Here is a 25,901-nt window from a genome sequence, read left to right on the forward strand (position 1 = left end):
GGTTGTATTCTAAAGTACACTTTTTCTTAAGTGTGTAACTTGAGATTAGGTGCTTTCAGATTCAGGGACTAGAGAAGTCACTTGTATTTATGTACTGCTTATCTATTGTAATTGTTAAATGCATATATTACTTTTATCTAATCTAGCTTTACCATCCCCATTTAGAATGTGCTCCATGATTGACAATGCTGTCCAGTGTACAACCATCTCTGCAGTCCTTGAACAGCCATTTGAGGGTGCATACTGCTGTATGAGATGTGAGCATGTTGAGTGTTTGGAAGCCCAGATCCTAAGGCCTCATGTCCACGGAGAAAATCAGGCCCGCTACGGATTCTCCATGTAGAATCTGCAGCGGGTCCCTCCTGCCCCGCGGACATGAGCGCTGAAAATAAGAATAAATCAGAATTAACTTACCTCTCACACGCTCCGGATACTTCCTTCGCTGCGGCGTCATCTTCTCTCGTCGCGGCCGGATCTTCTTTCTTCGGCTCGGCGGATGTGCATAATGACGTCGGTGACGTGCCCCGCGCATGCGCCGGGCCGAAGCAAAATGATCCGGCCGCGACTGAGAGAAGATGGCGCCGCGGCGAAGAGAAGAACCGGAGCGTGTGAGTAAAATCTGATTTTTGTGTCCCGCGGATCCGGACGGCTTCCATAGGCTTCAATAGAAGCCCGCGGGAGCCGTCCCCGCGGGAGACCCGCATGAAAATGGAGCATGGTCCAGATTTTTTCATGCTCCATTTTTTTTAAAATCACTTTTATTGACCATCCGCGGGTATTTATCTACCCGCGGGTGGTCAATGCATCCCTATGGGGTGCGGATCCGCGGGCAGGAGAAGAGTTAAAATCCGCTGCGGATTTTAATTCTTATTTTGCCCGTGGACATGAGCCCTAAATCTAAATGTATAGCGTGCAACATAGATTAATTGACAACATGGAAAGAAGTTTACTGCAGGCACTCACTGGGGAAGATTGTGATATTGGAGGGGTGGATAATCCGGCATTATGCTGGGTGACAAAAAGAGGGATAGAGGAAAGAGTGACATGGAGGCTAGTCCTGAACTGGCACACCCAAACAAGTTTGCTAAGTTGGCACATGAGAGGAATGCCATTACAAGACTAGCACTGCTGTAGCATGACATATCCTCTGACTGCCAGGGAATGTCTGATCCAGTAAGAAGGGGAATAACGCAGGGTAGACTAGATAGGCCCTGGTAGTGGGGGGACTCCATTTTAAGGGGGTGCAGACAGGGCATTCTGTCACAAAGAGCTTCCATGAGGAGGTAAATTCCAGATTGGACCAGATAAATGCATTGAATCTCATATCTTAACTTTTCCAAACCGTTTGATACTGTGCCGCATAAAAGGTTGGTATATAAAATGAAAATTGAGAATGCTTGGTCTAGGTAAGAAAGTGTAAGTGGGTAAGTATCTATATAAAAACTGACCAGAGTTTAAAAAATTATTAAATGATGCATAATACATAATTGATTAAAATTACATATGGGCCACACAAGCAGTAAAATCGCATGGAAAATTCATATTTGTCGATATTATAAAATATAAGGATAAAGTTCTTAATGATCAATTCCTACACTTCCTCTAGTAGGTATCAACAACATTCCCTTAATATCACACAAGCCATTCATTATATGCAATTGATCTACATTGCAACATTGATTATCACAATTATCACAATGATTATAAGTAATGTATTCTCAATAGGCCGTTAGCGAATATTCATCACGCTAAAAATAGAATGGAAGCTAGCTTTGCAATTGCTTTTTCTTTTTGTTTTTTGAAAACCCATTGAATTCAATGGGGAAAAAAGTTAAATTGTTTGTTTTAATTCTGTTTCTCTGCTCCAGAAATGGAACAGAGAGATGGAATTATGACAGTCATAACGCAGCTGTATACCGACATTGTAGAATCCTCTTATCAAAGGACTCATTTAAAATGTTATAATAGACTGTTAAACCTTAATTTTTATTTTCTTCATTACAGACACAATGACCTTGCCCTTCAGCTTAGAAGGATCTACAAAAACAGGTTATCGAAAATTAACTTGAGGACTATTAATACCACCAGGACCAATTTACAGAAACTTAAAACAGGTCATGTTGGAGCTCAGGTACCCTACTATTAAACAATAATGGAGTTTATTATTTCTATACTTTTTGACATAATAGATCAGATAGAGAACCATTTTGAAAATTTCTGTCATGATACCGTTGTGTAAAACTTCTGTAAGATGGTGTGCCTAATGTCTGCCCATGGACAAAAGGCACATGAAACAGGATGACTTTCTTGAAGCTTTACTGGCACAATTCAAAAACAGCACAAAATCGATCAGTCTGGAAGGAGTGCAAGGCCTGGTTGATCAATCATCATCAGGTGTAAATCGTTTGTTGTTTTGTGTGCTTTTTAACAGTGATTGATGAAAGACAGTCGTTCATACTTTAACAAAATCGATGTAGTGACTATTTCCAGCGATAGTTGTCTTGTGTAAAGCCACCCTTACTGAGTGAGTAATCATCCAACAGCTACCTTATTTCCTTAGTCAGTGTAGTGTTCAGGCATTACAAATGAAGTCCGTATCTACATGAACAGTGAGTTACGTCTGAGAATCTCCGGCACAACTCACATTGCACAGTACAGGAGCACCCCATCCATATACTGTGTGTTGTATGAGACACCACACATTAAATATCTTTTTCTCATGCTTCAGTTTTTCCAAGAGGAGAAACTCCCATCTAAGTTAACCCACTGAAGACATCAAATCAGTAAAAAAGAACTTAAAATATAACTATTATAAAATTAACTCCTTCCCGCCACAGGGCGTAACTGTTTGTCCTGGCAGGGAGGTACTTAGCACAACAGGGCGTACAGTTACGCCCTAGGGATAGCGCAAGATCATAAAAGAACTTGCGCTATCTGGCAGTGGGAATCGTCTGTCACTGATAGCCGGGCTTCATTTGCAAGAGCAGGGATGCAGCGAAGCAGCGACCACCGCTATTAATCCCTTCCATGCCACGATCTATGTAATTGCGGAGAGCCCGACGGGTTACCATGGCAACAGGACACCAGGTACCGGTGTCCTGTATTGCTAATGCCCGTGATCACTGTAACAAGTGATAAGGCATTGCAGGATAGAAGTCCTATCCTACAATGCCTTATCATAGTGATCAGAGCTTGTATGGTGCAAGTCCCCCACAGGGACATAAAATGTGTAAAAAAAAAAGTAAAATAATGTATAGAGATCAGCGAGTACGCTCGGTAAAGGCAGATACTCAAGCAAGCATCGCTCTTCTCGAGTATCTGCATACTCGTCCAAGCATGGGCGGAGCGTCAGGGGGTGCTGGGGTCGCCTAGGCGAGCCGGCCCTTGAGCTTAAGGGGGCCCAGAGGTCACTCTCCCACCATTAACAAACATACATTCATGCCGCGCTGTCAGCCGTGCAGTCCTGCCGACAGGATGAGCCAGATAGGAAGCCGGGGAGGGGTGCGGAGAAGAAGGGGCCACGGGGGGAAAGGGGGGGGAGGGGGGGATGCACGTCACAGCACTGTGTAACAGGATGATGTCGTCATCCCCCTGCTAACACAGTGCACGTTGGCTCCGTATGTGCCCTGCTGCTGCTGAGAAGTGACAGGGGTCACAAACTGCAATTCATTCTGGTATGTGTGCTTTTAGGTGGATCATTTGCTTAGTGGGGAGAGCTTTTGGACTGAGGGGCAGCAAGGGTTAAAGTTCTGCTGCTCTGCTACCTGAATGCTGCTATTGGACAGAGTGGGCTAGTGGAGAAGGGAAGGGGACAACTGTGTACAATTCTTTTTTTCAGATAATTATATATATAATGCATAAAAAGTCATACAATTTTATATAACTTTGTCCTGGACCCCTTTTAAATTGAAACGGACCCATTAATCAGCTGAAGATTTCTTTTCCACCTTCAGAAACCCACCACTATTAATGTTTATTGTCAGGGGAAGCTGGAGCCAGTCAATTTAACCCCTTAGGCTGCCTGCAGACGGCGGGGTCAGATCCGGCTGCAAGAATTCTCGCAGCGGGACCCGACCCGAGCGCCTGCAGAGAGCAGCGCGTCACTCACCTGCTCCCGCGGCCCCGACTCTTTCATGTGGCGGCTGCCAGCGCATGCGCAGAGCGGAGCCGGCGGCCGGTGAGTGCGGCACAGAAATAGAGCATGCCGCGATTTGTTTGCCACGCGACATTTCGAGCGGCTAAATCGCGGCCGTCTGTAGAGGATTGCATTGGTTAACGCAATCCTATGGCAGCTTCCAGGGGCGGAAATTCCACAGGAAACCCCGCTGCGGAATTTCCGCCCGTCTGCATGCGGCCTTAGTACCAAAGCCTCTTTGCGTCTTATTGACTAACTTTTTCAGTTCTTTTCATCGTCGTAATCCAAAAACCATGACTTTTACATTTTTCCGTCAACATGGCCGTATGAGGGCTTGCTTTTGCAGAACAAGTTGTATTTTTTAACCCTTTAAGGACGTGGCCTATTTTGGGCTTAAGGAAGCAACGATTTTTAGCAGATTTTTATCTCCATTTTTCAAAAGCCATAACTTTTAATTTTCCGTCGACGCGGCCGTATAAGGGCTTGTTTTTTGCGTGGCGAGCTGTAGTTTTTATTGGTACCATTTTTGGGAACATAGACTTAATTGTAAAACTTTTATTATTTTTTTTTTTATGATAAGAGAGAGAGAAAACGCATTAATTCTGCCATAGTTTTTTTTGTTTTTTTTTTACAGCGTTAATCATGCAGCATAAATTACATAATACATTTTTTCTGCGGGTCGGTACGGTTACAACGATACCAAAATTCTAATATTTGTTTCTAGGTTTTTCTACTTTTCTGCAATAAAAACCCTTTTTTTTGGAAATCTTTTTTTTTCTATATCGCTGCATTCAAAGTCCTGTAACTTTTTTACTTTTTTATGTACGGAGCTCTATGAGGGCTTATTTTTTGTGAGACGAGCTGTAGCTTTTATTGGTACCATTTTGGGGTATTTATGGCTTTTTTGATCACTTTTATTGCATTTTTTGGAAGGCAAAATGCTAAAAATTAGCATTTTGCCTCTGTTTTTTAGCATTTTTTTTACACTTTTTGCCATATAAAATAAAAAGCATGTTCAACTTTTTTTTTTTTTAATAATTACCTTTTTATTAACAATTTTCCATTACAATTCCAAAAAAAAAAAAAAAAAGAAAAAACAAAGAGAAGAAAAAGACAGAAAAAACAGAGAAACCCGTTTCATTGTTAACATATTGAAATGTAGTAATACTGTGGCAATATCCAAATTATACCGGGACTACAGCGCAGACTAGAGCATATATATATAACCTATTGAAAAGGAACAAAATAAAGTAGGATGAAATAACATGAAGTAAAATAACATGAAATAAAGGAGGTACACTTCTGATCGAGACTGTTGAATTATTTGAGTCCTAAAATCTATCGAATTTACCATTCTACCGTATGTTTCCAGGGTTTGGGTAGGGCGGGGGGGGGATTTCGGTCCATGGAGGGGAAGCTATAACATGTGGAGGGTCAGCAGGTCCGCCTCATTTGGGTTTAGCAGTTAAGGGAGGTGGCATTGCCTTTTCCTGTCCTTAGGGATTATTGACCATATAGTCTATCCAGGTTGCCCAAAAGGTCATTCGTGGGCCCCCGGAAGCAAATCTTCGTGAGTATGCCTCCTCTAAATGAAATGTGTGGTTTACTAAGTTCCTTACTTCCAGTACAGAGGGGGCTTCCTTTGCTTTCCAGTGTTTGGCAATTGCCATACGTGACGCTAGGAGAATGTGTGAGGTGAGCGCCGCGTAGAAGGGGGATAGATTCTTTGTGTTCAGAAAACAAAGGGCCAGGGACGGGTCGGGGACTACATATTGGTGGGTGACTGAGTGAATGAAGTTGAACACTGTGTTCCAAAACGATCTTATGACTGGACAAAGCCACCACATGTGAAAATATGTGCCTTTCGCACCGCACTCTCTCCAGCAGGTCTCCGGGATTAGGTTGTTCATCTTAGATATTCTAGCTGGGGTAAGGTACCAGCGAAGAAATATCTTCTGGGATGTTTCCCAGTGTGCAATTCCATGCGATATCTTTTTTGTCCATGCAAGCGCCCTTCTCCAGTCTTCCAGACTGAATGTTTGTTTAAAGTCGAGCTCCCATAGCGTCATATGGGCTGATTTGGTTTGGGAGATCTGAGAGAACGAGCTCTCGTAAAATGTAGAGATGCCTCCGGAGACCTCTGTTGATAGCGAGTAGAAAGTAAAGGCCGTTTTGGGGAATATTGGTTTACTAATATCCAGGGATTGAAGTGCATATCTCAATCTTAAGTGTGAGAAGCCCAGTTTACTAGGGAGATTGAATTTCCTGCTTAATGTAGGGAAGTCCATTATATCAGCCCCTTCCCATAGATCTCCTACTTTCTTCACCCCAGCTCTCTCCCAGATCCCAAATTCAAAGTCCGGGAGTACAGAGGATAGGAATCTCAAGGGGAGGGATATGACCGAGACCTTTTCCGCGTTGGATGCCACTAGTTGTTTCCAAATCTGCACCGATACCAGAAGACTTGGTAGGCTACGAGTCGGCAGCAGGGGGGGGGCTAACTCCAAGGAGGGAGATCAGGGGGGCTCCCAATGTTGCTTTTTCTATGCTCACCCATTTTTTGGGGGATGAGGTGACCCACCAGTGTTTAATTTGATCTAGTATAGTGGCTGCGAAGTATCGCTTAATATCTGGTGCTCTCATACCTCCCAGTTCGTATGGTTTTGCTATAGTGGCGAATTTTATCCTGGCGTGGGATCCTCCCCAAATGAATTGGTTAATCAAGGCTTGGAGTTTGGTTATGAATTGGGACGGAATTGGGATTGGTACTGTTCTGAAAACATATAGGATTCGGGGTAGTATCATCATTTTGACTGCCGCTATTCTACCTGCCCAGGAGATGAAGGGTTTACGAAACTTACTTAGAATCTTGGGGATACTGGTAAGAAGTGGAAGATAGTTTTTGGAGAAAGTGAGGGAGCTGGGGTATGCTATGTTGATGCCCAGATAAGGCATGGAACTGCTGCACCAGGTGAAAGGGAATGCTTCCGTAATGCTTTGGGTCGTCTTGGAATCCAGGCCTAAATTTAACATTTGGGATTTTGTGTTGTTGATTTTATAATACGAGACTTCTCCAAATTGGGCTAAAGTGGACTGGACATGTGGCAGAGAAGAGGTTGGGTTAGTAATGGCTAAAATGACGTCGTCTGCATATAAACCAATCTTATGCTCTTGTGATGCTACTTTGATCCCTTGAACGTTTGGATTAGTCCTAAATTTTTCAGCCAGTGGTTCCATTACCAAGGCAAATATTAGGGGGGAAAGGGGGCACCCCTGTCTTGTACCATTAGAGATGGCAAATGGAGAGGAAAGGCATCCCGAGGCGAATACCCTTGCTGACGGGGCGGAGTACAGTGACATAATTGCTGTCTTGATATGCCCTGAAAATCCAAACCTCTCCAGGGTGGCTTCCAGGAATCCCCAATGGATTCGGTCGAATGCTTTCTCAGCATCTAGTGCTAAGAGCATAGCAGGTGTTCTGTTCCTTTCGGCCACCCTGACCAGGTCTAGAAAGCGACGGGTGCCATCCGGCGCCTGTCTTTGGGGGACAAATCCCACTTGGTCTGTTGCTACTAATACCGGAAGGATTGTGAACAGTCTCATACTAAGAATTTTCGCGTAAATTTTCACATCTGTGTTCAACAGGGAGATAGGTCGGAAATTGGCTGGGGCTGTATTCTCCTTCCCTGGTTTGGGGATTGTAACTATCAGAGCTTCTAACATCTCGGGTGGGAAGGAGCCGTTTTCCATCGCCCCGTTGAACACAGACGCCAGATGCGGGGCCAAGAGCGTAGCGAATTTTTTATAATAACCATTTGAAAATCCATCCGGGCCTGGGGTTTTGTGAGGTTTAAGTATTTTAATTGCGTCCTCTACTTCCCGAGAGGAGATCGGAGAAGAGAGATTTTCTATTTGCTCGGGAGACAGGCGGGGGAGGTTCACACTTTGTAGGAAGCTTTGGATTTCTTCCTTTTGGGGATGATATATGTTTTGGTTATTTTTTAAGTTATATAAGGAGGAATAATATGCAGCAAATGCGTTCGCCATTTTTTGGGGATGGAAGATTTTGCTGCCCTGTGGGTCGAGGAGGTATCCAATCCTCTCTTTAGTTCTAAGATCTTTGAGCTGCTTTGCTAATAAGGCCCCCGTCCTATTGTCGTGCGCATAGAATTGCATTCTGAGTTTTTGAAACGCGATGTCATGTTTAGAAACCAACAGGTTTTGTAGCTTCGCCCGAAGGTTAAACAGATCCGTTGTCCTTTGTGGGGTAGGTTTATTTTTATTTAACGCTTCTAGAGATTTAATTTTGCCCATTAGGAGGTTAAATTCCTCTTCTCTCTTCTTTTTGGCTCTTGCTCCAAGTTTAATAAATATGCCTCTCATGTAGGCTTTGTGCGTATTCCATACTGTGGAGATGTTCGGAACTGACCCTATATTGTTTGCAAAAAATCCTTCTAGTTCCTCTTTAAGAGGTAGTTCGTGCTCAGGATGGTTTAAAGTGTACTCATTCAATCTCCATGGGAATGATGGGGAGTAGTTAAATTTCTCTTGGAGCGTTAAGGATATGGGGGCGTGGTCAGACCATGATATTGTTCCTATATCCGCCTGCAGAACCCCCTCTAGGCCCACCCGCGGCAGCAGGAACACATCTATCCTAGAATAAGATGCATGCGGCGCAGAGAGAAACGTGTAGTCCCTCTCCGACCCATGCATGCACCTCCACACGTCGTATAATCCTTCTGAGTGTGTGATTGGGACAATGGGTGACATGCCCCTGCCGCTCGCGGTGGAGTCCAAAGTAGGGTCCATCACTGAGTTTAAATCTCCTCCGATCACCAAACTCCCCTCTCGAATTTTTGCCACTTCGGAAAGAACATGTTTGAAGAATTTGGCCTGCCTTTTAAATGGGAGGTAGACATTTACTAGAGTGTATGTGGTGGCGTTAATTACGCAGACTAATATTAGAAATCATCCGCCTGGGTCTACGTATACGTTTTTTTGGGAAAATGTAACGTTCCGGCTAATGGCTATCATGACGCCTTTCTTTTTTTTCCCTTCGTTTGATGCCAGAAAAATGTTTGGAAATCTAGGGTGGTTGCAGGGGGGATGTTTATCTCTTAGGAAGTGTGTCTCTTGGGCGAGGAAGATGTCTGAGTGGGACTTGAGGGCCTGTCTCCAAAGCATGCTACGTTTATAGGGGCTGTTCAGGCCTTTTACATTTAGGGATGTGATATTAATGGGCATAACTGGTAGGTGGTTTATACGTTGGGGAGTCGTTGAGTTTTTTCATATTAAGTATGATGGGGGGGTAGGGAAGCGGCCTCCTTCTGAACCTTTTATAACTATGTTTGACATAAGGAAAAAAAACATCATCAACAATTAACAGAATCAAAATATTGTTCACCCAGCGCCTATCTGTACTGGATGAATAAACCTTAGGGAGGGGTGGCATTTCTAACCATCCACTTTAGGCTCCGTAAGGGAGAAATATAGCGATGGGTTTAAGACCCTTTACAACATCAATTTATGCGTGTCTGCCATGCTTATCTGCTGTTCTCCAGTCTTGTTCGATTCTCGTAGGAGATTCTACCGCCGTCCTCAGGGGCTTCTGAAGGATAGGGATCCCCCATTGTTTCAGGAACGAGACGCCTTCTTCTGGCGAGGTGGCAACCTGGATAGTTCCGTCTTTTGAAATCAGTAGCTTGGTTGGGAATCCCCATCTGTATTTGATGTGCGCCTCTCGTAATGCTGCTGTAACCTCCGCAAACTTTCTCCGAGACTGCAGAGTGGCGGCTGAAAGATCTGGGAAGATTTGTATGTCTTCATATGGAGCCGGTAGTGTGCCTCTACGCCTTCCAACTGCCAAGACTTCCTCTTTTATCTTATGGAAGTGTATTCTTGCTAAGATGTCCCTGGGGGCTGACTCAGGGACAGAGCGTGCTTTTGGAATTCTGTGGGCTCTGTCGATTGCATACTCGATCTCGGGAAGGTCCGGGAGGAGCGTTTGGAGTAATTTGAGTATATATTGTGGAATGTCAGGGGGGGACACATTCTCCGGAACTCCCCTAAATTTGAGATTGTTTCTTCTAGATCGGTCTTCCAAATCTATGACCTCTCTCAAATATGCGACTTCTTCTTCCATACTACCCTGCGCATCTACCAACTCGTTGTGGGCTTTGGTAAATTCTCCCATTTTCCATTCAAGGTGGTCAGTTCTGGTAGCTAGGTGGTCGATGTTAGATTGTAATTGACCGAATAGGTTCTGTATATCTTTGGAAATGTCCTTTTGCAGCGAGATTAGAATATTCTTCAGAGCGTTTATAGTTAAGGGACTTTCAGAGTCGGGATAAGCTTGGAGGCTGTTGATAGGCTCTGTCTGCGGGGGAGTTTCTTGTGGATTGTTATTTTGGCTCTTTTTTGCTGCTGGTCCTTTTGGAGAGGGAGAGGCTGGTGGAAGGTCCTGAACGTTCCTTTTCCCTCCGCTTCCAGGGGAGGTGTTGGGATTGGCTAGGCTAGGCGAGAGAGATCCTGTGGAGGAGTAGGGAGACAGAGCCGCAGGGCGTTGGGTGTTGGGTATTTCTTCGGTTACGGGGATGTTTGAATGAGATGTGGCGGGTTTGTTTTTGTTGCTCTGTGTGCCAGGCGGGAAGTACTCTGAGAGTCTCCTGGGGGCCGTTGCTTTAATACGTCGCTTAACCATCCTGTATAGTTAATGCTTGGATATGCGCTGTGGATTAGTCGCTATTTGTTGTATAGTGTCCCCCCAGGTGGCGATTTTATGGAGGCGTTGGAAGGCGTAGTTGTTTGTTAAAAGTTCCTTTAGGAGCTCATTGATGTCGAGTGGTCTTGTTATGTGTCGCTATGGAGCCTCATGTGGCGGGTGGAGTTAGAACATAGGGTCCTGCTATTCCATCTCGAGTGCCTTAGGTAGCGCTCCTGTGGAGTTTCGAAGATTTGTTAAGTGTGGCTTTGCCTGATAAGAGTCCTTTCTTTTTAGAACTATCAGTATTTGCTGAGAGGAGAGTATTTAGGATTGAGGAGCCCGCTGGATCGCCCCGGGAATTTGATATTTGCGTCTGCGAGGCGCGCGATGTATTGCTTCCTTGGGTGTTGCGGAGGCTGGGACTTGCTGCCAAGGCTATTTTGTACTGCTGAGGAGGCTATATAGTGTTTTCTCGTCAGTACCCTTTGGCACAGGGACTATCTTTGGGAGTTGCTGACAGTTTCTGTATAGCAGTCTGGCTGTGTAGTTATTCAGCCGCAGATCACTTGGCAGTAAGATGGGGAGGTATTCTCCTTATAATTGACTGTGGGTCCCCCTTCTCAACACACTTAGGGGCCTCGTTGCTCTTTCACAGGGGGGGTTGAGGGGAAATTCTCAGCACCCCTTCACTCAGGGCTCTCATGGCTGCGGGTGTTAGCCTATGCAGGGCCTAAACCCTGAAGGCCTCAGCGTCCTTTATATGTCCCCCAGGCTTATATGACTGCCTGGAAGGGGGTGCAGGGGGGTCTGGGTCTTGCGGGGACTATGTCCCTCCATCGCGGGCCCCCTCCTTTTTCCCCGGCTGCCGCAGCTGAGCGGGCCTTGTCCTCCCCCCTCTCCACAGCGTCCTACCTCCCCTTGTGCTGGGATCGCCGGCCGCTGCCTGTCCGCTGTGTTTCCGTGCCCCGGGGGGTCCTCTTCTGCTGCCGCAGGGGCTCCCTTTCTCTCCTCCTCAGCCGCTTCTGCCTCCGATTCTCCCGGCGCTCACTTCCGGCTGACGCGGCCCCGGTACTTCAGCCCGCGGCTTCTTCAGGGCCTCCAGGCCGCACCGCACTCCGCGGCCGATTGGGTCCTGGGACGGCTCAAACCGCTCCTCCGGTCACTAGGGAGCTTGCTGTCTGCTTCCCGGGTCTCTCCCTTGGATCGCCTCGCTGGTAGGTGCCCAGAAGTAGAAATCTGCAGAGGAGCCCTGGTTCCTGCGACTTTCCCGCTGCTCGGCAAGCCACGCCCCCAGCATGTTCAACTTTTTATACATGTCGTTACAGACACGTCAATACCAAATATGTGGGGCTTTTAATTTTTTTTACCTTTTTTATGCTAATATGAGAAAAAGCACAAAAAAAGTTTTCACTTTTTTTTCCTTTTTTTTTTTGCACATTTTTATTAGCTTTTTTTTACACCATCTGTGTCCCTCTGAGGGACTTAAAGCACTGCACTGATGATCGATGTGATAAGGCATGGCAGGACTTCTGTCCTGCCATGCCTTATTGCTTATACAGCGATCCCAGGCACTGGCAACACAAGACGCCATGGCAACAGGCCGGGCTCTCTACGATCTATATAGATTGCGGCAGGGAAGGGGTTAACAGCAGGGGGAGGCTGGCTGCAGCGGGAGGCTGGCTATGAAGCACTTCAGCCAACCACAATCAGAGCTACCAGCAGCCGGGGATTTTAAATCCCCGGCTGCTGATAGATCAGAACTACAGAGTCGGGGACAGCGCCAGAAGTCGCGGCTGAGCTCCAGCAGCTGAAGGGAGGTGAGTATTGTTTTTTTAACATTTTTGCCGCAGATGGGGCAGATGTAGCAGCAGGGAATTCTTTTAACTAGCGGGGGTGAAGGAAACAGATGTGTTCTTCATGCCCGCGGGGGTCACAGCAGCTGTGGAGGGGTAAATGTTGTTGTTTTTTTTGTTTTGCACTAAAATGCTTCTTTTTCAGGGAAGGGCTTATATGTAAAGCCCTTCCCTGAAAAAGAAAGCAGGGGGCCTGCAGAGCATTGTTTTCAATGGCGCTGCCGGCAGCAGCCACGGCTCCATTGACAACAAGCACGCAGCTGTGTTAACGCGTGTTTTTGCTTGTACCTAGGTGCGAATGTATGTACGCACCTAAGTACACACAAAAACACGCTTGTGTGAACGCACCCTTAATGAAAATAAAATAAGTTTATATTTGTAAGCTTTTTCCCTATTATTATGGTGGAGGGGGGGGGGAAGCTGTGGAGTGGGGGGAGGGCCCAAACTGAACTCTTGCACCCGGGCCCACAAGCCTGTAGATACGCCCCTGCGTCCAAGCAAATGCGCGGGGGGCGATGGGAGAGAGAACTATCTCTCTCTCCCCTGCTCCCTCCCGCATTTGCTCAGACGAGTATGCAGATACTCAAGAAGAGCGATGCTCGCTCGAGTATCTGCCTTTACCGAGCATGCTCGCTCATCTCTATGTACAGAAAAGAGAAATTTAAAACAAAAAAAAAAAAAGTGTTAAAACCCCCCTATTGTTGTGCTTTCTCATATTGGCATAAAAATTAAAGAAAAATTAAAATCCCACATATTTGGCATCATCGTATGTGTAATGACGTGTACGATAAGTCGAACTGGCTTTTTTTATCATGTTTGGCAAAAAGTGTTTAAAAACCCCCCTAAAAAACGCTAATTTTTAGCATTTTGCCTCCCAAAAATGCAATAAAAGTGATCAAAAAAGCCCAAAATGGTACCGATAAAAAGTACAGCTTGTCTTGCAAAAAATAAGTCCTCACAGAGCTCCGTCAATAGAAAAATAAAAAAGTTATAGGGCTTTGAATGCAACAATTTAGTAAAAAAAAATGATTTCCAAATAAAGGGTTTTTTATTGCGGGAAAAATGGAATAACTTAAAAAAAAAAATAAGAATTTTGGTATCTTTGTAATCATAGCAAAAAAAATGTATTGTGTCATTTATGCCTCATGATTAACTCTGTAAAAAAAAATCTATGGCAGAATTGATGTGTTCTCTCCCTGCTATCCAAAAAAAAATTATAAAAGTTTTACAATATAGTCAATGTACCCAAAAATGGTACCAATAAAAACTACAGTTCGCAACCCAAAAAACAAGCCCTTATACGGCCGCGTCAATGGAAAAACAAATTTATGGCTTTTGAAAAATGGAGATGAAAATCCACCAAAAATCGTCCCCTTAGGGACATGGCTCAAAATACGCCATGTCCCTAAGGGGTTAAAAAAGGGTGAAAATACTAAGCATATATCTAGATCCTCATATGTACTCTGGATTCATAGATATCTACCCGGGTTACCTCAGACCACGTTTTTAGACATAAGAACTAGATGTACATTCTCCTTTGCACAATACGGCAAACAAGTGCATAGAAATGTATGAGGGCTTGCTACCCAATCCAAATTTATGGATATTTATCTGGATTTATATACAGGAGTTTTTTCCCTTCTATAGCTAAAATGTCAAGTTTGTATGCTTGTGTACCTGTACAAACATATTTATTAGGGCTGGAAGGTCAAATGAATCCACTGGCCTTCTGTCCTATTTTTTATCGGTGTGTTTCACTGTGTATTGGGTGAGGTTGCCACATGGTAATTCAAAAATTCCTACATAGGTGATAGTTCTAACAGGAGCAAGCCTACAAAGAACTATGTCCCAAGGGGTCAAATACAAATACTTCTCCCCCCTTATGGGAAGCAATGCCAATCTCCAGACATCGCTATCTGTATGAATAGGAGCCTTAAGGCTCATTTAGACGGGACGAATGTCGGGCAAACTATGCCCGACACTCGTCTCCGCATACATTAACTCCTGTACTGTTGAACATGAGCTAGTATTGCTGGCTCGCTCACAGAGCAGCCTGCAGGGGGGCAGGGAGGTTGCAGGAGATTTCACTCCTTGCTCTTCCCAGCCCCTGTACATTCGCTTAACATAGCGGCCGTTCAATACTGAATGGTCCCTATGTTATGTCAATGGAGAGGGGCTTGAGAGATCAAGGAATGAAATCTCTTGCAGCCTCCCCACTGTGAGCCGGACATTTTTATACAGTGGAACTAGATGTACATTCTCCTTTGCATAATACAGCAAACAAGTGCATAGAAATGTATGAGGGCTTGCTACCCAATCCGAATTTATGGATATTTATCTGGATTTATAACAGGAGTTTTTTCCCTTTTATAGCTAAAATGTCAAGTGTGTATGCTCGTGTACCTATACAAACACATTTATTAGGGCTGGAAGGTCAAATGAATCAACTGGCCTTCTGTTCTATTTTTTATTTGTGTTTCACTGTGTTTAGGGTGAGGTTGCCATATGGTAATTTAAATACAACCATCACCTATGTAGTTGGAATAACAGGATCAAGCCTACAAAGCTCTATGCCCCAAAGGGTCAAATACAAACACTTCTTCCTTTATGAGAACCAATGCGAATCTCCAGACATAGCTATCTTTATTAAAAGGTGACTGAGTCTGTATGAGACAGTGACAGAGAGTCAATAAGTCTCCTACCTTAAGGCCCATTTGGACAACGATTATCACTCAAAAGGTAGCTTTTGAGCAGTTATAATTGTTGCGAGTAAAGGTGCCCATCTTTAAGTTTTCTGCTGAGCGACTGTTTTAAGTTCGGCTAGAAAAAAGGCATTCAGCAGAACAGATGATCAGTCGGACCGCACGTTGTGCTTTGCCCAAGTACTGCTGAGAACAGCTGATTGCATTGTCTCAGCTGTTCTCAGCTGTCAGCCCCGCCAGCAGAGCAAAAGGAATTTATTTAGAGAACAGCTGGTAGTCCTCTGAATAAATTCAGCTCCCAGCAGTTTACACACTGCTAATTGGTACTAAAAGGCATTAGTACCAATTAGCAGATTATGCAAAATGATCGCTCAAAAGCCATGTTTTGAGCGATCATCTTTGTGTCTAAATGGGCCTTTTATAGAGACAGCAAGATAGTCTGTTTTCAAAAGTAACAGATAGCTAGATGCTTTGTTAAAAATATTAATAGAAGGAATTACAGTGAAGCCCCATTTACGTGGGACGACTGTCGGGCAAACTATGCCCGACACTCATTTCCACATGTACTCGCTCCTGTGCTGTTGCACAGGAGAGAATATCATTGGCTTGCAGAGGGGAGGCTGGAGATTTCACTCCTCTCTCCTCCTCCCCTCTCCATTCACTTAACACAGCGGCCGTTAAGTATTGAACAGCTGCTGTTTACACTGAACATTCATCGTTCAGGATTTTCTGCAGCTTAAACGATGATCAATCAGTGTAAACAGCAGCTGTTCAGTACTGAACGGCCACTGTGTTAGGTGAATGGAGAGGGGCGTGGGAGAGCGAGGAGCGAAATCTCCTCCAGCTGGTTGTAATAGCACAGGAGCGAGTACACAGGGACACGTGTCGGGCATCATTTGCCGGACAGTTGTCCCGTGTAAAAGGGGCTTTAGTTAGTGATTCTGTTCGAGACAGTGACAGAAAGTCAGTGAGTATTTACACAGATAGCTAGTTAGTAATAGAAACAGATACTTAGATGTCTGCTGGAAATAGTAATACAAGTCATCATCTGGTGTTCACAGTTATTATCAGTGCATACACCAAGTGCTGACATATAGTGAGTGTGTGAGACAGGCATTTAGTCAGTAAGTCTTGTATTATACAGATGTCTGGTTGAGTAAGTCGGTGAGTCTGTGTGAGACAGTGGCATTTAGATAGTAAAGGCCCATTTAGATAGGACAAATATTGGGCAAATGATCCCGACACTCGTCCCTGCGAATACTCGCTCAAGTGCTGCTGCATGGGAGCTAGTATTGCTGGCTCACAGCGGGGAGGCTGCAAGAGATTTCATTCCTCGATCTCTCCTGCCCCTCTCCATTGACATAACATAGGGGATGTTCAGTATTGAACGGCCTCTATGTTAAGTGAATGTACAGGGGCTGGCAAGAGCAAGGAGTGAAATCTCTTGCAGCCTTTCCGCCCCCCTTCTGGCCGCTCTGTGAACGAGCCAGCAATACTAGCTCACGTGAAACAGTACGGGAATGAGTGTATGCGGGGACGAGTGTCTGGCATAGTTTGCCCAACATTCGTCCCATCTAAATGAGCCTTAAAGGGGTTGTCCCGCGCCAAAATGTTTTTTTTTTTTTCAATAGCACCCCCGTTCGGCGTGAGACAAACACGATGCAGGGGTAAAAAAAACAAACCGTCCAGTACTTACCCAAATCCCCGCGCTCCGGCGACTTCTTACTTACCTTAGTAAGATGGCCGCCGGGATCTTCACCCACGATGCACCGCGGGTCTTCTCCGATGGTGCACCGTGGGCTCTGTGCGCTCCATTGCCAATTCCAGCCTCCTGATTGGCTGGAATCGGCACACGTGATGGGGCGGAGCTACAAGGAGCAGCTCTCCGGCACGAGCGGCCCCATTCGGAAGGGAGAAGACCGGACTGCGCAAGCGCGTCTAATCGGGCGATTAGACGCTGAAATTAGACGGCACCATGGAGACAGGGACGCTAGCAACGGAACAGGTAAGTGAATAACTTCTGTATGGCTCATAATTAATGCACAATGTACATTACAAAGTGCATTAATATGGCCATACAGAAGTGTATAACCCCACTTGCTTTCGCGGGACAACCCCTTTAAGGCTCCTAGTCATACAGATAGCTATGTTTGGAGATTGGCATTGGTTCCCATAAGGGGGGAGAAGTATTTGTATTTGACCCCTTGGGACATAGTTCTTTGTAGGCTTGCTCCTATTAGAACCATCACCTATGTAGGAATATTTGAATTACCATGTGGCAACCTCACCCAATACACAGTAAAACACACAAAAAACTTCTGGATATAAATCTGAATATCCATAAATTCGGATTGGTTAGCAAGCCCTCATATGTTTCTATGCACTTGTTCGCCATGTTATGCAAAGAGTATAATCTAGTTCCTCCGTATAAACACTTGGTCTGAGGTAACCCAGATAGATAAATAAATCCGGGGTACATACGAGGATATAGATATATGTATCAGTATGTTCGCCCTTTTTTAATCTTATAGTAAAAGTTATATATTACATTCTCAGTGATTTGAACTCTTAGTCCAAAATAATTTGTACAACCCATTAAAAACATGAATCATGAAAATACTTTGATGCTGGAAGGGCTATTGTCAGTATATGCTCTAGGCATGTTATGTTTTGCAATATACAAGATAAATACATATCCCTAAGGCTGGGTTCACACAGGGCAGAATTGCCGTGGAATTTCCGTGCAGACCTTCTGAACGGAAATTTCACCTGCAGTTTTAATCTCGGGTTTAAGCAGCAAAGTGGGCGAGATTTGCAAAAATCTCACCCACACGTTGCTGCCTATGCGTTGCTGCCAAGCCACGCTGAAACGGACATGTGGAGCGGAATTCAAAGTCGTGGCATGTCAATTGTATCGCCGTTTCCACTGACTGTTCTCTCCTCTCTACGGGGAGAGATGGCTACAGCAGAACACAGACATCGAAGCCACTTCAAAACCTGCACCGAACGGCGCGAGTTTTGAAGCGGCAACTCCGCTGCAAAATTTTAGCAGAATTTCTGTGCGCTCTATTTAGTCATTCCGCGAGATTTCTGCGAGAATTTCATCCCGTGTGAACCCAGCCTAACACACTTCCTTGTTATTTTTCCCCGGGAACTGGACATAGAAAGAGCCAGCAGACCCAACGACCCTTCTGACTTAGGGGTTGATCTAGGTATTCCCCCTGGATCTTGGTTGGAATATTTTCAGTTATGTAATTACATTAACATTCTCAGGCCTATATCTAACTTGGCAGCTAGGCTCACACGCTATCTTTTTAGTCGGAGGCTCCTACAGATGTATGGATTGTTACTGAACGGCCAGATAAAGGATTCTAGTCTTGGATGGGTCAGAGCTTGGGAGGAGGTGATCGGTAGGTCTTTTTCTGGAGACTAGAACTTAATTATAAAGTTATATTTCAGTGTAGGACCCCTGCTAAGTTGCATAAAATCTTCCCTTCAGTTTTAGATTTCTGCTAGAGGCGTTCTGCAGCCTCGGTATTGTGCTTCATATATGGTGGAACTGCTCACTTATAACTTCATTATGTCAAGAAATATCTATGTTATATAAAACCATATGTTACTGTGTTACACCCAACAGGGGATTAATCCTTAACACTTTTCTGTTGAGCCAAAGTGTAGGATTTCTTTTCCCCTGCCCCCCACTTCCCCATTTTTTTTCTTTTCTGTCTCATGTTAATTTGCCTAAATTATTGAAGCCGATTATCCAGGTAAAATACATGTGAGTCAATATTGTTTTAGTTATGCAAAGTTTATTGTATCATTTACCTAGGTACTGTGTATTATACAAACTTTCAACATCTTGAACCATAAAGACACATCCATTTTCATAGGAAACCATACAAAAATTAAAACATTACTGAGAAATGACTGGGTTTCCCAGCAAGAGAATCACCCTTAAGATTGTCATTCCCATCAAATTCTCTTATATTATTTTTCTCCATTTTTGACAATCGTAGACTTAAATAAAATGTACATTTTTTTTATAAAATGTATGCTTGTTTAAATTCTTTTATGACCCTGTACTTCAATTTACAAAACCCACATTTTTAGTAAACTGTTGGTTTCCACAAACGTGTACACCTTTTCTATGGAATCCAGACCGATGTGACAGCTCCAGGCAGGCATATCTGCTGTGTAAACACAAGTTATATTGAAAAGGACCAAAAAAAGTTTTATTTGTTCTAGTTCTGGTCAGCATATGTTATGTGCAGTGCTCAAGATAAAGATGCAGTAAGGCTGGCCTTGGAACAAATTGACGTTATCAAGAGAATGTGTGAAGACTATGAGGAATTGGAGTTTGTTACTTCATCCCTAGGTGAGTCCTTAAGGCGAATCTATCATTTCAGATTACTTTATAAAATAAACTGTCAAGTGTTATACCATGAGAAGTAACTATTTTTTGCCATTATATGATTTGTAGCCTATATTTTTAGTAGGCCTTTCCCCTGAAGGCTATCTTTCTATTTGTCAGTTTTGCTGACTGTTATGTTGCCTCCCATATACTGGACACAGAAAGTATAGGGGATTCTACTCCCCCATCACTATCTCTCATATACAGGTAAGAAGCAGCAGCATGGAAGACATTATAGAGAAATACTGATCAGTGTATAGGTATTCCAATGAGGCAGTAAACCACTATTTAGTTGCAGCATCATCTCTCTCACTTGGCTCATGCTCCCTTCTGCCCATTTTCCTCTTCTTAGGCTGGCCTCACATGGGCAATAAAATCATGTGAGATTTGTGCATTTTGAGATGCACAAATATGAACCCCATTCTTTTGAGCAATGAGCAATGTTTTCATGCATGGCACCGCAACACGATGCTATGCGGGAAACAAATCACGTCATGTTCTGCCTGGCTGTGTGATCTCACATTGCAGCACCATTGTATTCAAAGGGGGTGGCGGCAGCAGCACCGGCCCCATTCAAAGCAATGGGAGAACTCTGACAGTCGCACGGAAGGATCCCTACCTTTCCCATGAAAACGCCTCGCATCCATGGGGATTTGACATGGTGGTGAGCGTGATATGGGGGCAGGATTCACGGTCCCATAACTCACTGGCCTGTGTGAAGTTAACCTTAGATTTCTATAGGCAACATGTAATCTGCTCCTTCAGTGAGCTGCAAGTCCATCTTGTCTTTAGCAGTTAATTCCATTAATTCTGGCCCAATCAGAGTATGTACCATTTATAACCACCCTCTTTTTCTTTTTATTACTGAGCCAGTTACTTACTCACATTCTCACCCAGACCAAGCATTCTCATTTTATATACTAACCTTTTATGTGGCACAGTATCGAATACTTTGGAAAAGTCCAGATACACAAATACAATGACTCTCCCCAGTCCAGTCTAAAATGTGCATCCTTATAGAAGCTGATCAGAATAGTTTGACAAAAGTGACCCCTCAAACACATGTTGATATGGAGTCATAAAGCATCTCCTAGAAACGTTTAAGACATTTTACCTATGATAGAAGTAAGGCCAAGTGTCCACGGGCAGACTGGAGCTGCGGGACACCCTCTCGGGAGAGCCGCATTTTAAGCTGCCCATAGGGAAGCATGAGTGTTTGCACTTCCTGGGTTAAGCCCCATTTACACCAGCAGATGATCACTCAAAGATTTCTGAAAGAGTTTGAGTGACAGCTTTGAGCGATTATTTTGCATAAAGTATTAAGTAGCTACTCAGCTACTAAAGTACCAATTAGGTGTGTAAATGAAGCCTTCACTGAATGCAATTATCTGGGCTCAGATACTTTGTTCTCCATGGGAAAACAATGCTATCAGCATTCCCCGTGGAGAGCTTCTGATAAAAGTGAATGGATTTTTAGGTTAGCTTGAATTTAAGGATCAGCTAACAGTGCCCGAAAAGCGGACGATAAGCTCATATTTACACGCACTGATTTTCGCTAAAACGATCGCCGATCAGCGATTTTTTTTTAGTGATCATCAGCTGGTGTAAATGGGCCTTTAGACTGGTGACACTGAAACATTTCCTATTTATTGTCTGTATTTTATTTCTGGGGACATTCTTCCAGTCAAAGTTGACTGGGACAATAGAGCTGATCAAACTTTGCCTTCCTAAAGTTTATTATTTTTGTAGCTCCCTGATAAAACGCCATTTGGAAAGACAAGTGGAAATTTATTACATTATGGTCACTATTTCCCAGGTGCCCCTCAACTTGCACCCCTGTTATTCTGTCATTCACAGAGGTGGCAGTTAAAGTCTATATATGTAGCTAAGCCCTTTCACAGAGAAGACTTTATATGAAATATTAATCAGTTATTGATTATTCCTAAAAACATAAAACATAGGGCACAGGATTTTGACGTGGAGCGTGTCACGGCAACCAGTCGGGGACACCTCCTCACGTCAACAAGACTAAAACGGACCTAAACATGTAACATATAACATCACTGAGACCAATCATCAGTTGGACAGCAAGAGATCCAACTGGTGATTGGTCTCAGTGATACGTTATATGTTACGTTATGTTCAGTTTTCTTCTTTTAAAGATGGTCACCGGTCCTTTCCCAATGATGCACCGCGGTTTTCTCCCATGGTGCACCGCGGGTCTTCTCCCATGGTGCACTGTGGATGTCTTGCGTTCCACTGCCAATTACAGCCACCTAATTGGCTGATCGGCGCCACGTGACGGAGGTGGAGCTACGATGACGCGGAGAAGACCAGCTCTCCGGCGCGAGCACGGAGCAGAAGACCGGACAGCGCAAGTGCGTCTAAAGAAGCCAGAAGCTGCAGAAATTAGTCGGAGCCATGGAGACGGGGACGCCAGCAACGGAGTGGGTAAGTGAATAACTTCTGTATGGCTCATATTTAATGCACGATGTATATTACAAAGTGCATTAATATGGCCATACAGAAGTGTATAACCCCACTTGATTTCACGGGACAACCCCTATAAGTGAGGGCAAAGTTTTACAAAATGCTTTATGACATGTTTAGTATGTCAACCATTTTTGTGGATGCGCATAGTTAAATGCTTAATCCAGTCCTCGTGAAAATGCTGAAGAACGGTGGGCGATACTTTTTCAAAGCACTATTGGATTCACCATTTTAGGTGAACCACATTGAGTATTTTTTCCATATATACCAGGGACGTTAAATGGCCCCAGAGATATAGGAGACGTAAAAGGAAAAAAATTTGTTTCTGAAATATAAGTTTAGTTTTGTTTTTCACCTTAATCAGGTATTGAAATTACCAAAAAGATTGGCTGTCTAATTGGATTAGAAGGAGGGCACATCATTGACAGCAGCCTGGCAGCCCTTAGGATGTTCTACGAGCTCGGAGCAAGATATATGACCCTAACTCACACGTGCAATACTCCATGGTAATGTATAAAAACATTTCTCTTACAATACAGTTTTATTTATTTTCCAATAGATTAGCCAAATACGAAAATATAGCCATATACTTTTCAGATAGCAGAAGCAAAAGAAAGAGACAATATTCTTTTCTGTGCCAATTGTGAGGGCTCAGCGTTAGGACAGGTAGCAATCTGGGCGTAAACAGTCAGAGACAGTGACACTCTGGATAAAGTTCGTAGTCCAGGCTTCGCCTGGGTTTATTTCAGCACAAAACAAAGCAAAAACAGGCCTTAACATCAGGCCAACATAGAGTAACTCCTGCTCGTCTGAGCACTTACTAGACATAGACCGACCCTGTCTACTCACTTGCAAAAACAACCGCTTGCTGCGCACAGCCAGCCTGGCTCTCAGACCTGCAGAGGTCTCAGCACACCTTCCTAGGACAGGCAAGTCCAGGCTTTATAAGGCCTGGTACCAGCCTCCCCTGGTACGTGGGAGTGGTCATCCCACCCTTCACTTTTGACCACTCTAGGAAAAGCCGGCCCGGATTATGCGGCTTGGAGCCACTTACAAACTACAACGTGTCAGTAACTTAATGTTACTGACACACAACTGCCGGCTTCCTCCACGGAGCCCAGGCTGCTCGGTGGCATGTATCTGCCCACGTGCTCCCTAAAACCTCATAGGAGAGCATTCTAGGCGAAATATATCTGCCCTTCAGTACTTTGCCCGTCACAGTCTCACATACCCTCCCCCTCTGTTCGAGCCTGTGGGGTCGGACACCTTTAGCTGCCATACAATACGTCCTAGACAAGGCATCGGCATTGCCCTGTAGCTTTCCTGCCCTGTGTTCGACAGAGAAACTGAAGTTTTGAAGTGTCAGGAACCACCTAGTGACTCTGGCGTTTCTTTCTTTTGCTTGTGACATCCAGGTTAAGGGAGAGTGGTCTGTGATCAGCCTGAAGTGCCGACCTAGAAGGTAGTATTTTAGGGATTCGAGGGCCCACTTGATGGCTAGGCACTCCCGTTCAACAATACTGTAATTTTTTTCGGGTGGCGTAAGCTTCCTGCTCAGATAAATTACGGGATGTTCCTCTCCCTCTACTTCTTGGGACAGAACTGCTCCCAGTCCCATATTGGACGCGTCTGTCTGAACAATAAATTCCCTTTTAAAATTGGGTGTGACCTACACTGGACGTCTACAGAGTGCCCGTTTTAACTCCTGGAACGCTTTTTCTGCGTCAGGGTTCCACTTGACTATGACTGACTTATTGTTCTTGGTCAAGTCTGTTAAGGGCGCTGCTATGCTAGCAAAGTGAGGCTCTACTATTTATTTATTATTTTCTTTGATTTCTTTACTTAGGTTAGGTATCGTAGCACTCTGATACTATATTAGGGATAGTACCTTATTTGAGGCAGCAACTTTATTATCTAAGCTTGAATAAGCTCTGACATTTGATGCATATGAGCTTAGTTGCTAGCTTTCTCTTGACTTTATCTAGGCACTACCAGACACTATCCATCTGGAAGGCCATTTCTGCTATCACTATCTCTTCTTATAGTGCAATACAACATCAGAAGGAGATTTATATCACTTATGTATTGCAGTAAGAGAGTGCTCCAAACGCCCGAGATACCTTACCAGTAAGGCGACAGGGGCATTTATTCCCTATGCTCAGATCCAAATTCGGGCAACATCTATCTGCCCCCAATGAATGACTGGCAATTAGCTTTCTCCTTTTTGCCTATATATATTTTGGGCAATAATATTTAGCTCCTGATGAACTACTGGTAACCACAGTAGGGAAACGCGTCTAGCTGAAAAATTGAGCTGAAAAAATACTGCTAAAAATCTTGCTGCTCCATCTTTTTACATCTGTTGTCAGTCTATCTTTGACAATTGACGCCCATTTATTGACGCATATTTAGGACCAGATATTCAGGTCCTTGCGCACATTTATATCTAATACTCTGGGCCATTATATGTCATTATAGACCCAGTCATAATATTGTCCGCACTGGATCACAATCAGGATCAGGTCATTTGCCCATTGAGTCTTTAAATCCCTGACCTACCCTGTTGTACATCCAACCTGTCCCTGAGTCTTTACGTTTTTTGTTTGTCTGTTAGCCCATGTCTTAATCTTACGGAGTTTTGAATAAAAGTTATATTTTAGTTTGTCTATTTCTGTGAAGGGCTTCAAATTCTACTACATAGACATTTCTGCCCCTGTGATTCTCCGCTTTTCTAAGGGAGTTCTGTACTGCCTGTACCTTAGGTAGATGGCTGTCCCAGTCTTCGCTAAAGATGATGATATCATCTAAATACGCTGACGCATACTGACGATGGGGTTTGAGTATGACATCCATCAATCTTTGGAAGGTCGCTGGAGCTCCATGCAAACGAAAGGGTAGGCAGATGTACTGAAACAGCCCGTCGGTTGTGGCAAACGCAGTCTTTTCTTTCGCCCTTTCTGTAAGGGGAACCTGCCAGTAACCTTTAGTAAGGTTGAGTGTGGAAAAGTATCTGGCATGACCCAGTCTCTCAATTAACTCGTCCACTCTCGGCATTGGGTATACGTCAAATTTTGACACGTCATTTAGCTTCCGGAAGTCATTATAGAAGCGCACAGAGTCATCATGTTTTGGTATCAGCACGATAGGGCTGGACCATTCACTTTTCGATTCTTCAAATTATCCCGAGGTCTAGCATTTTCTTGACCTCCTCATAAATGGCTCGTCTGCGGGCTTCTGGAACCCTGTACAGTTTCTAATGAACCTTTACCCATGGCTCAGTTACAATATTGTGTTTTATGACACCAGTATGTCCTGGTATATCGGAGAACACGTCCGAATTACGTTGGATCAATTCCCTAGACTCTTGCTGTTGGGATTTAGACAGGGACCCTGATACACACACCTCTGGGACCCCGCCATGGCCCGTGTTCACTGCAGTCAGGGTTTCTCTGTCCTTCCATGGCTTAATTAGATTTACATGGTACAACTGTTCTGGCTTCCGCCTCCCCGGCTGGTACACCTTATAGTTTACCTCTCCGACTTTCTCGATTATTTCATAGGGCCCTTGCCATTTCGCTAGGAATTTACTTTCTAGGGTGGGCACCAA

The 25,901-nt window shown here is 44.2% G+C and overlaps 1 protein-coding gene across 2 annotated transcripts in view; it reads left to right on the top strand.

Annotated features, from left to right (window-relative positions):
• Positions 1 to 25,901, top strand: part of LOC136581963 (dipeptidase 2-like) — a 154,945-nt gene that overhangs the window by 66,596 nt on the left and 62,448 nt on the right. For both annotated transcript variants that reach the window (XM_066582678.1, XM_066582679.1), the window contains 3 exons: positions 2,005 to 2,131; positions 19,639 to 19,768; positions 22,659 to 22,800. In XM_066582678.1, the coding sequence (XP_066438775.1) occupies positions 2,005 to 2,131; positions 19,639 to 19,768; positions 22,659 to 22,800 (399 nt within the window). The remainder of the gene's footprint in view (positions 1 to 2,004; positions 2,132 to 19,638; positions 19,769 to 22,658; positions 22,801 to 25,901) is intronic.

Source organism: Eleutherodactylus coqui, chromosome 11 (genome assembly GCF_035609145.1).
Source record: "Eleutherodactylus coqui strain aEleCoq1 chromosome 11, aEleCoq1.hap1, whole genome shotgun sequence".
NCBI classification, from domain to species: Eukaryota; Metazoa; Chordata; class Amphibia; order Anura; family Eleutherodactylidae; genus Eleutherodactylus; species Eleutherodactylus coqui.